Here is a 15,604-nt window from a genome sequence, read left to right on the forward strand (position 1 = left end):
TATACTGTAAAAAGCCTTATTTTTATTTAACTCAAGAATTGATCAAAGAGTAAAGATTATGGCTTGATTTGATTATTTGATATTATTTACTATTTCTAAAACAGTACAGGCTATGAACATTTGCTCCTCTTGCTTCATTATAAGAAAAAGGCTAATTCTCTCAAAAGAATAAAAAGTGCAGGCTGGGCATGGTGGCTCATGCCTGTAATCCCAGCACTTTGGGAGGCCGAGGCAGGCAGATTACTTAAGGCCAGGAGTTCGAGACCAGCCTGGCCAACATGGTGAAACCCCCTCTCTACAAAAAACACAAAAATTAGCCGGGGGTAGTGGTGTGCACCTGTAATCTCAGCTGCTCAGGAGGTTGAGGCAGGAGAATCGCTTGAACCTGGCAGGTGGAGGTTGCAGTGAGCGGAGATAGTGCCTTTGTACTCCAGCCTGGGTGAGAGAGCAAGACTCTGTCTCAACAAATAGATAAATATTTTTTAAAAAGTGAAACTCACGTGTAATTCCTAAAAGTTTGACTATTTTCTCAGAAAACTATAAATATAAAGGATGACAGACTGACACAATACTGATAAGTAATTTAGATGTTTAGTTACCTAGGAAATGTTTAATGTTTAATGGGTTACCCCCATGTACCAAGGATGAACAACTATTGAAGAAATATATGAATAAAGCAATGCCTTCACTCAATGAGCCTAGATGGCATTACAGCTCTGACGGCCAGGCATGGTGGCTCATGCCTGTATTCTCAGCACTCTGGGAAACCGAGGTGGGCAGATCATCTGAGGTCAGGAGTTTGAGACCAGCCTGACCAAACTGGTGAAACCCCGTCTCTAATAAAAATACAAAAAATTAGCCAGGCGTGGTAGTGGGCACCTGTAATCCCAGCTACTTGGGAGGCTGAGGCAGGAGAATCTCTTGAACCCAGGAGATGAACGTTGCAGTGAGCCAAGGTCACACTATTGCACTCCAGTCTAGGCAACAAGAGCGAAACTCCGTCTCAAAACAAACAAAGAAAAAAAAGCTCTGACGACAAGTTGCTATTTAATGTAAATCATTTCTCTTGCAAGGTGTGTGGAGATCCAGGAAATGTGCCATGTGTTGTGCCCTTGCCCTGTGGTGGTGCTGTCTGCATGGGCCAGGAAGGGCACAGGAAGTGTGGGGGTGCCGGCTGTCATGGCTCCCTGACCCTCTCAACGAATGCCCTCCAAAAAGCCCAGGAAGCAAAATCTGTTATTCGTAATTTAGACAAACAGGTTCGTGGGTTGAAGAATCAGGTAAATACCTTCTCTCGCTTTATTTGTAAAGTTATAGCAATAAAGAAGCAGACTGCTTGAAATTTATAAAACTGCCATATAACTTCCAAGTGAGAAGATAGATTCTAGATAGTTGGTGTTCTTTTGCCTGGAAATATGGGATAAAATTGTAGATGATGTGAATGTAGATTTAGAAATAGAGATGAATATTGATATTTTCCGATTATATATATGTATACAGTTGACCCTTGAGCAACATGGGGATTAGGGACACCAGGCTTCCACTCCACAACTGAAAATTTATGTATAACTTTTGACTACCCCAAAATTTAACTGCTAATAGCCCACTGTTGACTGGAAACCTTACCCATAACTTAAATAGTCAATAATATATATTTATGTATGTATTATATACCATATTGTAACCATAAAGTAAGCTAGAGAAAAGAGAATATTATCAGAAAAATCATAAGGAAGAGAAAATATACTTACTATTCATTGAGAGGAAATAGATCATCATTAAGGTCTTCATCATCATCTTCACATTGAGTAGGCTGAGGAGGAGGAAGAAGAGGGGTTTGTCTTGCTGTCTCAGAGATGGTTTGAGGTAGAGGAGGTGGAAGGGGAGGCAGAAGAGGTAGGCACACTCAATGTAAGTTTTATTGAAAATAATTTGTACATAAGTGGGGGTGTGCAGTTCCAACCTGTGTCATTCGAAGGTCAAGTATGTATGTATGTGTGTGTAAAGAGAGAGAAAGAATTCAAGGTACATTATCATAGGTCATAGACTGGTGTGGACATGTTTGTTTACAGCAAAAACTACATAGAAATGTCAGGACTCCAAGCCTTAAAAATTTGAAAACAGGCCAGGAGTATAGGTCACGCCTATAATCCTAGCACTTTGGGAGGCCAAGGCAGGAGGATTCCTTGAGCCCAGGGGTTCAAGACCTGCCTGGGAAACATAGGGAGACCCCATCTCTATTTTATAAAATAATAATAATTATAATTATAATAATAAAAGAAGTATTTAAAGAATTAAATTTTTAAAAGGGTTGAAAACTATAGATCTCTCAAAGAATAATTTTTCGTAAATTCATAAATATATAAGGGTATATATGAAATCCTACTAAATATACACATTGTAATGTTAGAATTTAATGTTAGAAAATAGCTTAATAGGAATTAAACTGTGCCTTGAACTCATTCCCCTGTTGATAGACTGAGAAAGTTGTTTTAACATTTAAGTACCTTATAATTAAATCTACAATAATTTGAAATGATTTCATTTACTTTTCTGGTCATATTTATAAATGAGCATCATTTTTAATTACCTAGTTTTCTTTAAACTTTTTTGTGAGAATGCATTTTATTCTCTGGTTTGAAAACAAGGTAGTGGTGTCCTCCCCAATCTGTTTCTTTTCTGACAATATGCAAAGAGCCTCTGACAAAGAAGAAAAAGCTTTTAAAGAGCTGAAATTTTTACCACTATATGTTAAATATTGTATCAGTAAGCATTCTTGTTTGCAAGCAAAAAAAAGCCCATTCCTGGCCAGGCGCAGTGGCTCACGCCTGTAATCCCAGCACTTTGGGAGGCTGACGCAGGTGGATCACCTGAGGTCAGGAGTTCGAGACCATCCTGGTCAACATGGTGAAACCCTATCTCTACAAAAAATACAAAAAAAAAGAAAAAAGAAAAAAAATTAGCCAGGTGTGGTAGTGCATGCCTGTAATCCCAGCTACTCGTGAGGCTGAGGCAGGAGAATTACTGGGACCTGGGAGGCAGAGGTTACAGTGAGCCGAGATCACGCCATTGCACTCCAGCCTGCGCCGACAACAGTAAGACCCTGTCTAAAACAAAAACAAAAACAAAAAAAAAAGCCGACTCCTGAACAAAAAGGAAACATATGTAAGGACATCTGGGTCTCAAAATCGAGTAAAGGATAGAGGTCCAAGCTTGGGAATGGGGTGAGAACCACAGCCAAGATATATACACACACACACACACACACACACACACACACACACACACACACCTATATCCTTGAGCAAGCATCTGATTAGCCAATCTAGAACATATCCCTACATAAATATTGAAACTTTACTTACATAGTCACAATTCTGTATTGCCACATCATTTTCTATTCACACGTGGTTCTTCATTGCTTTAACAAATATCCACCTACTATGTGCCAGGCATCCACCTACAAGTTGAGAATACAGCAGCAAACATAGCAATGTAAATCCTGGTCTTATGTCCCAGTGCTTAAAACCCTCCTTAATTGTTTAATGTAATTTTAAACTATTATATTGCTAATTCTCAAAAAAATAGAAATCTCACCCTCATTTAAAGGAGTCTTGATTGCCACTTGATCATATCATTAAGTCAATAATATGTTAAGCTATCAGTGTTAAAAAATTATCCTTGAAATCCATATTAGCAGAATCTAGTTTAATCAGCACATAAATGGAGAACTGGAAAGCGATGAGAGGGGATGTCATGTTGATAAAATTGTGTGCTATTTTCCTCTTGATTAGAAGGAGGGAGTGCCAGAAGAGATTGTGAGAGAATTCTCAGGAGTCAGTTGTGACAGAAGATGGATTGCAGAGGGATGTTTTAAGAGTGAAGTAATTTCATGATCTCTTTCTTTCTGAATATGGTATCAACTAATCTACGCCGAGATTTCCTCTGTATCACTTGGTGCTTTGCTAGTGCCTAGGGTATTTTATTTCTGGAATTCTCATTTTACTGCAATCCATTCTTACTGCTATCCATTTTAAAGCTAAGAAAGTTCTAGAGAATTAAGTATCAACTCTGAAAAAAAAGATACACATTTTTAATCATGTAAATACTTTTTTGTTTTATCATTTGCCAATGACTATAATTTAAATCTTTTTCTTAAAAATCTGTTTGGCTCAAATTAAGCAGGCTCCTTTTGTGGGGAAATAAAGGGAATATTTTTCTTTTCTTTTCTTTTCTTTTCTTTTCTGAGACAAGAATCTCACTCTGTCTGGCCCAGGCTGGAGTGCAGTGGCACGATCTCGGCTCACTGCAACCTCTGCCTCCTGGATTCAAGCGATTCTCCTGCCTCAGCCTCCCCAGTAGCTGGGATTACAGGCATGCGCCACCATGCCTGGCTAATTTTGGTAATTTTAGTAGAGATGGGGTTTCACCATGTTGGCCAGGCTGGCCTCGAACTCCTAACCTCAAGTGATCTGTCTGCCTTGGCCTCCCAAAGTGCTGGGGATTACAGGCGTGAGCCACTGTGCCCAGTGGATTTTTTTTTTCATAATTATGTTTGATCCTAATTAGCCCTACTTCTGTCACAATTAATTTATTCAATAAAGCTCAGCTTATTGGCAATATTGTCCTGTTGCTTCTGGGTTTTTTGTCTCTCTCTAATTTGTTGGAATCCCTAGAAAAAGTCCATGACCTTTCTCAGATCACACAGTTGAGAATTTGCACTTCTAGTTTGCTAGCCTATTATTCCTATCATTCCTCTACCAAGAGTACAAAGTGTCTGGAATTTATCTTTGTAGCCCACTCTCAGTTCAAGCTCATTTATTAAGAGGAGGAATGCTTTTTTGTTAGTTTTCAAAGAAAGTACATTACTTGAATTTGAGGAATGTTTAGAAGAGTAACATTTTAACTTACATAAAAGAAAATGCTCTCAACCTATTAAACATGATGACCACTGCAGGTAAGTAGTCCTATGTAATTTCTGTGAAAGTTGGTATTAAAGAATGCTAAAGCCCCATTAAAACAAAATTTGTGTTTTAGACTTATATTAGAAAAATTCATTAGCACTAGGTCAATAATGTTCTAAAAGATAAATGAATGATATTAAGAAAACATAATAATGAGAAGAGATAATAATCACCTTGTAAAAGATTCCTTGCAAATGCATCTATGGTTTATCTAGACTTTTATTTAGTTTTTAGTGACAGTTTTATTTGGTCCAGCTAAATAATTAAACATCAAAGAACATGCCTTTGTTGAGTATTTTCTTCACTGTGTTTTTCTCATTCCAGATCAAAAATATAAGTAAACTGGCAGAAGTCTCCAAAAACAATGCCTTACAGCTAAGGGAAAAACTGGGAAATACAAGAAACCAAAGTGACTCTGAAGAAGAAAAACTCAATCTTTTCATCAAAAAAGTGAAAAACTTTTTGTTAGGTAATTTAAAAAAATATATTAGGACTAGTTTTTGTTTTTTTCCCTTTTTTAATATATAGTCAAACATCATAGCCAGTTCCTAATTACATTAATTGGAAATGACAAGCCTAAATCGGAAAAATGATATACGCTTTGGTTTTTAATTCCTTAATGAGAATAATCTCAAAATACCAACTCTGTGCCAAAACATTACAGCTTTCTGTAAAAGATAAATGTGGTAACAAATGGTAGAATTTAGTTCAAATTCCAAACACATGAACTTTGTGTTTAAAGTTATTTTATGTTTTTTTTTAAAGGAAAGTTCAACATGACAATTCTATCAGATTCCCTAACATCAGGACTCGGTAATTTTCTTTGCTGACAGAAATGATATGAGATCAAGATATGCTGAATTTTAATTAGATATCAAATATCATAGTGAGTTGGCATCTAAAAATTTGATTATTAGCTATTATTGACTATTTTCCAAGTCTTCTTTTGTTGGTTCTCTGTGGCTGACCAAAAGTAGCTGATTTATTGTACATTATGCCTTACTTTGGGAGAGGCTCATTTTAAACTCCAGAGAATTAGTAAAGATTAAAAAATCAAGTACTGAAGCTGGAAATTGACCTGAAACCTTACTCTCTCTCTCTACACACACACATACACACACACACACACACACACACAGATATATATGATTAATCTGAAGAGGCTTTATTTTCCATAACCATTTTCCAAATTCAATAATTTAACATTTTATACATGAATTGGCAATTGCAGCATCCATTAAAATCTCTTTAATCACTTCATTATTCTACTTAATAGGTGTGAGAGACCCCTATGGCCAAGATTTTTTGTTTTTTGATTTTTCCTATATCAATATTTCTAGAAATTGTATTGGCAGTTTCTAGCTGTTATTTTCAAGATAAAAATTAGGCGGAAATTACCTTTGACAAAAATAGTAAAAACAAATGGGGTAGAATCCGTCTACTGGACATTTTTTTTATTCAAAAGCAAACTTTCAATGATTTAGCTGGATGAATCAGTATTGACTGGACTCAGGTCTAGGATTAGGCTGGACTGAAAAGGCACCAAAACAAACATCAAAATCAAAGTCGCTAAACTAATCGCATGAACTGGTGGAACAGGGTCTACATGACCTCCTTTCTACCTAGTTTGCTGGGTCATAGAGCCTGTCCTCTTATTACTCTTCATTGCTACTGAATACATTTCTAATAAATATTTTACTTTAATTAACTTGAGGAATTGAAAGAAATCTATGTCCAGATTATTAAAACTAAAGGCATAAAGAACTATTATTACAACTAGGCATAGAGAAAAATCTTTTTTCATACAAGAAACTTCTTACTGCTCAGTGTCCCTAGAGCTGGTGACCAGGAAGCTTTCATGCCTTGCAGTGCCCTCTACCCACCTCTTGCTTCTCTTCTTTGCCTGGCTATAAAGCCCCAATAAAATTATCATTACATTGCATGATTACCATACTATTCAGCTCTTCTTTGACCACCTCAATATTTTTCTTGAAATCTGAATGCCTTATTAACAAAGGGATGTATCACTTCTCCTGAAAGTTCTATATATAAAAATTTGAATCTATAATCTCATAATAAATACGAATAACTATTTGATAAATGAATAAGTGATTGAAGTAAATTCACTTTTCATTCGAACTTTTTTTTTTAACCTTTAAGTTCAGGGGTATATATGCAGGTTTGTAAACTCAAGTCACAAGGGTTTGTTGTACAGATTATTTCATCATCCAGGTATTAAGCTTAGTACTTATTAGTTATTTCTCCAGATCCTCTCCTTCCTCTCCACCTTCTAAAAGGTCCCAGTGTATGTTGTTCCCCTCTATGTGTCCACGTGTTCTCATCATTTAGCTCCCATTTATAAGTGAGAACATGTGGTATTTGGTTTTCTGCTCCTGTGTTAGTTTGCTAAGGATAATGGCCTCCAGCTCTATCCATGTTCTGACAAAGTACACGATCTCATTCTTTTTTACGTCTGCATAGTATCCACGGTGTATATGTACCATATTTTCTTTATCCAGTCTATCATTAATGGGCATATAGATTGATTCCATGTCTTTGCTCCTGTGAATAATGCTGCAATGAACATGCATGTGAGTGTGTCTTTATGATAGAATGATGTCTAATCCTTTGGGTATATACCCGGTAATGAGATTCCTTGGTCGGCTTGTAATTCTTTTTTTAGGTCTTTGAGGAATCGCCACACTGTTTTCCGCAATGATTGAACTAATTTACACCCCCACCAACAGTGTATAAGTGTTTCTTTCTCTCTACAATCTCATCAGCATCTGTTATTTTTTGACTTTTTAATAATCACCATTCAGACTGGTGTGAGGTGGTACCTCATTGTGGTTTTGATTTGCGTTTCTCTAATGATCAGTGATGTTGAGCTTTTTTTAATATACTTGTTGGCCCCATGCATGTCTTCTTTTGAAAAGTATCTGTTTATGTCCTTTGCCCACTTTTTAAGGGGGTTGTTTTTTTCTTGTTGATTTAAGTTCCTTATAGATGCTGTATATTAGACCTTTTTCAGATGCATAGTTCGCAAAAATTTTCACCCATTCTGTAGGTTGTGTTTACTCTGTTGACAGTTTCTTTTGCTGTGCAGAAGCTCTTTAATTAGATTCCATTTCTCAGGTTTTGCTTTTGTTGTAGTCGCTTTTGGCGTCTTTATCATGAAATCTTTGCCCATGCCTGTGTCCTGAATAATATTGTCTAGGTTGCCTTCCAAGGTTTTTTATAGTTTTGGGTTTTACCTTTAAGTCTTTAATCCATCTTGAGTTAATTTTCATATAAGATGTAAGGAGGAGGTCCAGTTTCAGTGTTCTGCATATGGCTAGCCAGTTATCCCACACCATTTATTGAAGAGGGAGTCTTTTTCCCATTTCTTGGTTTTGTTGACTTTGTCAAAGATCAGATAGTTCTAAGTGTGTGGTCTTATTTCCGGACTCTCTTTTCAGTTCCATTGGTCTATATGTCTGTTTTCTTGTACCAGCACCATGCTGTTTTGGTTACTGTAGCCCTGTATTATAACTTGAAGTCAGATAGCATGATGCCTCTAGCTATGTTCATTTTGCTTAGGATTGCCTTGGCTAGTCAGGCTCTTTTTTTGTTCCATATGAACTTTAAAATATATTTTCTAGTTCTGTGAAGAATGTCATTGGTAGTTTGATAAGAATAACCTTGAATCTGCACATTGTTTGGGCAGTATAGCCATTTTAATGATGTTGATTCTTCCCACCTATGAGCATGGAATCTTTTTCCATTTGTTTGAGTCACCTGTGGATTCTCTGAGCAGTGTTTTGTAGTTCTCCCTGTAGAGATCTTTCACCTCCCTGGTTAGCTGTATTCTTAGGTATTTTACTCTTTTTGTGGCAGCTGTGAATGAGATTGCCTTCCTGGTTTGGCTCTTGGCTTGACTGTTGTTGATGTATCAGAATGCTAGTGATTTTTCTGCATTGATTTTGTATCCTGAGACCTCACTGAAGTTATCAGCTTAAGGAGCTTTTGGGCCAAGGCTACAGGGTTTTCTAGATATGAGATCATGCTATCTGCAAACAGGGATAGTTTGACTTCCTCTCTTCCTATTTGGGTATGCTTTATTCGTTCTTTTGCCTGATTGCTCTGGCCAGGACTTCCAACACTATGTTGAACAGGAGTGGTGAGAGAGGGCATCCTTGTCTTGTGCTGGTTTTCAGGGAGAATGCTTCAGCTTTTGCCCATGCAGTATGATGTACTAGAACTTTTTAAATTAAAAAGCTGCTGTTTCTGGCTGGGCATGGTGCCTCACACCTGTAATCCCAGCACTTTGGGAGGCCAAGGCAGGTAGATCACCTAAGGTCAGGAGTTTGAGACCAGCTTGGCCAACATGGCAAAATGCTGTCTCTACTAAAAATATAAAAATCAGCTGGATGTGGTGGTGCATGCCTGTGATCCCAGCTACTCGGGAGGCTGAGACTGGAGAATCGCTTGAACCCGGAAGGCGGAGGTTGCATTGAGCCGAGATCATGCCACTGCACTCTAGCCTGGGCGATACAGCAAGATACCATCTCAAAAAAAGAAAAAAAAGAAAAAGAAAAAGTATGTTTCTTTAAAGAGCCAACTCCCTGATTTTATTTAAAATGTCATTTTACTTTACTCACAAAAAAATTCTTGTCACATTGCTTCAAAAATATTACAGAAAGTAAAATATTTCATTTACGTTAAGAAAAATAGCTAAAGCAAAATGACTACAAGCAGAATATATACTCATGTCATGTCACTCAAATGCTGAAAATCATTTTTGGCTCCCACTATTCTCTGAATAAAGTCTAAGTTCCTCAGCCTCTGACACAGGGACTTGTGCCATCTGCTCCCAGCCCTTCTAAGCACACTACTCTCCTGCCAAGAGTGATCCATGCACTGTTTCTTGTACCACCATGAGCTTTAGCTCCTGTAATTCTCTCAGTTTAGAATATCTCTTACCCCTCCCCACATCCCACAGTCTCCACAAGTTTAACCTGCTGTCCTCCCAGGCGCAGTTTCAATGCACCTGAAGTCCTTCCTGGATTATTTTCCCCTTCCTCTGAACCCCATAGCGTTTTGCCTTATATTGATCACTTCTGTTCCTATGTGATCAATATTTGTATATAATGACTTATAGGCCCTCACCTGACGGCAAGCCCCCTGAGGATTAGATCCACGTCTAGTTCATCTCTAGCTTCCCTATAGGAATTGTAGATGTTCAGTAAGTAGCTGGAGAGTGACAAATGGCTTTGCTGTAACACAGGGGTATCCAATCTTTTGGCTTCCCTGGGCCACCCTAGAAGAGGAAGAATTGTCTTGAGCCACACATAAAATACACCAACACTAACAATGGCTGATGAGCTAAAAATAAAAATAAAATCACACACACAAAAATCTCATAATGTTTTAAGAAAGTTTACGAATTTGTGTTGGGCCAAATTCAAAACTGTCCTGGGCCACATGTGGGCCCCAGGCTGTGGGTCAAACAAGCTTGCTCTAACAGTTCATCTTCCACTTTAGTTCTCAATAGGGGCCAAATTTACTTTTCTGGAAAGTAGAGCATGGATGTATTTGAAAGTTTCTTTGGTGGGGCACAGTGGCTCACACCTATAATCCCAGCACTTTGGAAGGCCAAGGCGAGCAGATCATGAGGTCAGGAGATCAAGACCATCCTGGCCAACTAAATAGTTTAGTCCAACTATTTTGTACTAAAAATACAAAAAAATTAGCTGGGCATGGTTGTGCGTACCTATAATCCCAGCTACTCAGGGGGCTAAGGCAGGAGAATCACTTGAACCAGAGGTTGCAGTGAGCCAAGATTGCGCCACCACTGCACTCCAGCCTGGCAATAGAGTGAGATTCTGTCTCAAAAAAGAAGAAAAAAAATGTTTATTTATAACATGCTATTAACATGTTCCTTTACTCTGTATTGTCTCACTCCAATCCCAGAATAGGCCTTTGAGTCTAGTATCAGGTACAATTACCCAATTACATAGATGACCAAAAATCGTGAGCCTTTTTAATGTCATGGAGGACCAGAATCCAGTTTTGTTGATTTCAAACGCAGTGCTTCTCCAATGTCTCATTCACTGTGCTTGAATTTTCGTGACAGGTATCTAAACATGTTAATTGCTTTTGAGTATGTACTTATAATAAATCATTCTCAGGGCATTTTGTAGAATACACACAATGTTCCAAATCTGTAGTATTTTGTTTTTCCAGCAAGCACTTGTTCAGCAAGTATTCAGCACTCAGCCAGCAGTGTTTCTTCCAGAGACAAGGGACAGCTGAGGATGAAGAAGAATCTATGGGACACCTACAATCTAATCCCTGTATTCTAGGAACACATAATCAAATCCTAGTGCAGTTGGCTGAGACATCATTGTGGTTATACTTTTAAGATACAGTATTTGTTAAGGAGACATGATTACCTAAAACCCTCCTTCTTATTTAAGAGGAAAACGTGCCTCCAGAAGACATCGAGAAGGTTGCAAATGGTGTACTTGACATTCACCTACCAATTCCATCCCAAAATCTAATGGATGAAGTTAACAAAATACAGAAACTTATGCAACTCTGTGAGGATTACAGGTCAGATGAAAACAGGCTAAGTGAAGAAGAAGATGGAGCCCAAAAGCTTCTGGTGAAGGCTAAAGCAGCTGAGTAAGTACTGTATTAATATTCTTATCTTGCTCTAACAGACCATCTGCTGAAAGGACATCTGGAAAATATTCGCTTAGGGAGCTATAGCAGTCAAATGAAATTACCTTCTGAGAGTTCAGTGTCCAAGTTGAGGGCTGAGCTCTCTTTGGAGATACCCCAGGAAGCTGGGTGACTGGGCGGCAGGGTTCAGGGATGCTTTCTTCCTATTTTCTTAGACTCAAAATGCCTTTCCAGTGGCCTGATACCTTTTTATACCAATAAATGTTAAATACTCATTATATGCCAATATTTTAACAGGTGGTTGGAATATTGGTATAGTTTTTCCCTTATTTATATTTGGTATTTTCTACTAAGCAGTACTTTGAAATCAAAATCTTTTTAAAAAGTCTGATAGTTCACTCCCTCAGTACATTCTCAGTAAAAAGATATTAAGTTGTTGCAAAAGTAATTGCAGGTTTTGCCATTGAAAGTAATGGCCAAAACCGCAATTACTTTTGCACCAACCCAATGTAATGATGGGGAACAGAAGAAATGGACACTAGAGTTCCAGGAATACTGCAAGATGAAAATGATATCTATGCTAGACGGAATTAACTAACTCTTGCCCTTTGTCCTATTGACTTAGCCAACCAAAAAAAAAAAAAAAAGTCATGTTGATGTTTTTATGAGCATGGGGTGCTGTGGGTCAGGGTTACAGGATCAATTAGGTGGTGGCCATCTCAGCACCCCCCATCACTGAGATCTGACCCATTGTCACTGTCTCATCATCCACATGTACAAACGAAGTGCACCAGATTCATCCAAAAGTCCAACTCCTTCCAGGTTTAATATTTAAAACCAGGAAGATTAACTGCATAGCAATTACTTAAGGATTAAGTAGACCGGGCACGGTGGCTCACGCCTATAATCCCAGCACTTTGGGAGGCCAAGGCGGGCTGATCACTTGAGATCGGGAGTTCAAGACCAGCCTGACCAACATGGAGAAACCCTGTCTCTACTAAAAATACAAAATTAGCTGAGCATGGTGGCGCATGCCTGTAATCTTAACTACTTGGGAGGCTGAGGAGGAGAATCGCTTGAACTGGGGAGGCGGAGGTTGCAGTGAGCGGAGATGGCGCCATTGCACTCCAGCCTGGGCAACAAGAGCAAAACTCTGTCTCAAAAAAAAAAAAAAAAAAAATCAAGTAGTCACACAGCAATTAAAAGTGATACTGATGGGTTGGGTGAAGTGGCTCAGGACTGTAATCCCAGCACTTTGGGAGGCCGAGGCAGGTGGATCACTTGAGGCTAGGAGTTAGAGATGAGCCTGGCCAACATGGCGAAACCCTGTCTCTACTAAAAATACAAAAATTAGTCAGTATGGTGGCATGAGCCTGTAATCCCAGCTACTCGGAAGGCTGAGGCAGAGAATTGCTTGGACTTGAACCTGGGAGGCAGAGGCTGCAGTAAGCTGAGATCGCACCATTGCACTCTAGCCTGGGTGACAAGAATGAGACGCCATCTCAAAAAATAAAAAAAGGTGAGAAAAGATGTTTAATAACAGGTAGAGATTCTTATAGTTCAATGGTAGTGCTTTGTAAAAAGCAGATAACATCCAAACTGAACAGGAAGTTGAAAAAAAAATCAGGTAACAATTTATACATGAAAGAGGATCTGAATTATGAAAATAAAAAATTTTGCTACAATATCCTAACATTTTAAAAGACGGCAAGATTACTGGCTTTTTTCCCCTTCTTACATTTTGTTTTTCTTTTTTGGGTATTTTCTAAATTTGCTATAATAAGCAGTACACTGAAAATCTTTTTCTTTTTTTTTTTTTTTTCCTTTTGAGACAGGGTCTCAATCTGTCATCCAGGCTTTAGTTCTGTGGCACGATCTCAGCTCACTGCAACCTCCACCTCCCGAATTCAAGTGATTCTTATGCCTCAGCATCCTGAGTAGCTGGGATTATAGGCATGCACCACCACACCCAACTAATTTTTTGTATTTTTAGTAGAGATGGGGTTTCACTATATTGTCCAGGCTAGTCTCAAAGTCCTGGCTTCAAGCAATGTACCTGCCTCAGCCTCCCAAGGTGCTGAGATTACAGGCATGAGCCACCATGCCTGGCCTGCAGTAGTTAAAAATCTAAAGGAAAAAAAGAATATAATAAAAAGATAATGGTGGCAGGGAATAGAAAAAATGGACACCGGTACCCTAGGAATATTACAAAAATGAAATGCTGGTGACAGTGAGATGATGAGGAGGGAAGGCTCCTGAAGTTTAGAAAGGGAAACAGATTACCACTGGGAGGAAAGGATGAGCTGGGTGATAAAGGGAATATTTTGCAATTTAGCTAACTCTACTGTGGGCACACACATTTCTAATGATGCTTCTGCAAAGGTCTATCTGTTATTTCACTCCCTCAGTACATTCTTCTCAAGGTGGTTTTGAGCCCACAGATCTAAGTATTTGGTGACTGTTGACTTGAGGTGAGTTCCTTTCTGCAGAAAGACTATATCACTTGAAATGCTTGTGATTTTAACCTCTGACTGGGCTTCTTAGTGGCTGGAATGTCAGTGAAGCTTAGCTAACTCTGAATAAACAAGCCTGAAAATGCAGGGCCTGTAGTCCTCTCTTTGCTCTCTGTGGGGCCTCTTGACCCTCCCAACCCCCACTCCAATAGAGATTGAGAAAGTGTAGCTCACATTTAAGACATCAGGGAAACTAGAATTCACAGGATAGTTTTTATGTGCAAAGATTGATAGTTACATCACCCCAAATCTCTCTGCTTATGACAAATCAAAAGAAACAAGACCTGTATCCTTAATTTCCGTATTTAACAAAATCTGTGTCTACTGGGTATGAATATATACGTGTGTGGGGTTTTCTTTTGTTGGCATTTAAATATACCTATTTCTCAAAACGAAGACTTCAGCACTTTCTCTTGTTTAAGAGTAATTTAAATTTGCTTAATAATTCAGTAAAGTATTTGGTTGAGTCAAATGAACTCTCTCAAGGTGAAATAAGTGAATAATTATGTGTTTATCTAATCTGATGTGTTAATATCTTACCTTAGGAAAGCAGCAAATGTTCTATTAAATCTTGACAAAACATTGAACCAGTTGCAACAAGCTCAAATCACTCATGGACGGGCAAACTCTACCATTACACAGCTGACTGCCAATATAACAAAAATAAAAAAGAATGTGCTGCAGGTATTTGTCCTCTTTGAAACTAACCTGAAATAGGTTTTGAGGGTAGAAACATCACAGTACTTTTTACGTATGCCAATGCTATGCTTGCTTTACGAGTCTGATGGGATTATTATGAGGATAAAATAAGATTTGGGTAGTATTATGCATGTATTTAATGTTCTACAGAGCACTTCTCAGCATCGTCGTATTAATTGTGACCAATTCTGGGGTTATACCAAGGCAGGTACTAACACCAGCTTGGAAATGAGGAAACTAAGACTCGGGAAGGTTAGGTGATTGCCTAAGGTCACACAGCTAATTAGTGGTAGATATGAGGTCAGAGCATCTCCCTTCTGACACCAGGCAAGGGAACAGACTTTTTAAAAGCTCACAAACCAAAGAAATGAGAGTTCACTGTTGTAAGGTTCTTGTAAGTAAACGTGCATGAAATCTCATCAGAGTATCCTAAAACTAAAAAAAAATCTCATCCAAAAGAAATGCTCCATTTGGCCAGGCATGGTTTCTCACACCTGTAATCCCAGCACTTTGGTAGGCTGAGGCGAGTGTATCACTTGAGGTCAGGAGTTCAAGACCAGCCGGGCCAACATGGTAAAACCCCATCTCTACGAAACATACAAAACTTAGCCAGGCATGGTGGCGGGCACCTATAATCCCCGCTACTTGGAAGGCTGAGGCAGGAGAATCGCTCTTCCCGGGGGCGGAGGTTGCGGTGAGCCGAGATTGCGCCACTGCACTCCAGTCTGGGCAACAGAGTGAGACTCTGTCTCAACAACAACA

General features: G+C 38.6%; 1 protein-coding gene across 3 annotated transcripts in view; it reads left to right on the forward strand.

The window, feature by feature from the left end:
* Nucleotides 1–15,604, forward strand: part of LAMB4 (laminin subunit beta 4) — a 107,813-nt gene that overhangs the window by 79,714 nt on the left and 12,495 nt on the right. For all 3 annotated transcript variants that reach the window (XM_050785146.1, XM_050785144.1, XM_050785145.1), the window contains exons 28-31: nucleotides 1,074–1,280; nucleotides 5,289–5,433; nucleotides 11,423–11,630; nucleotides 14,689–14,827. In XM_050785146.1, the coding sequence (XP_050641103.1) occupies nucleotides 1,074–1,280; nucleotides 5,289–5,433; nucleotides 11,423–11,630; nucleotides 14,689–14,827 (699 nt within the window). The remainder of the gene's footprint in view (nucleotides 1–1,073; nucleotides 1,281–5,288; nucleotides 5,434–11,422; nucleotides 11,631–14,688; nucleotides 14,828–15,604) is intronic.

The sequence above is a fragment of the Macaca thibetana genome, chromosome 3, assembly GCF_024542745.1.
Source record: "Macaca thibetana thibetana isolate TM-01 chromosome 3, ASM2454274v1, whole genome shotgun sequence".
NCBI classification, from domain to species: domain Eukaryota; kingdom Metazoa; phylum Chordata; class Mammalia; order Primates; family Cercopithecidae; genus Macaca; species Macaca thibetana.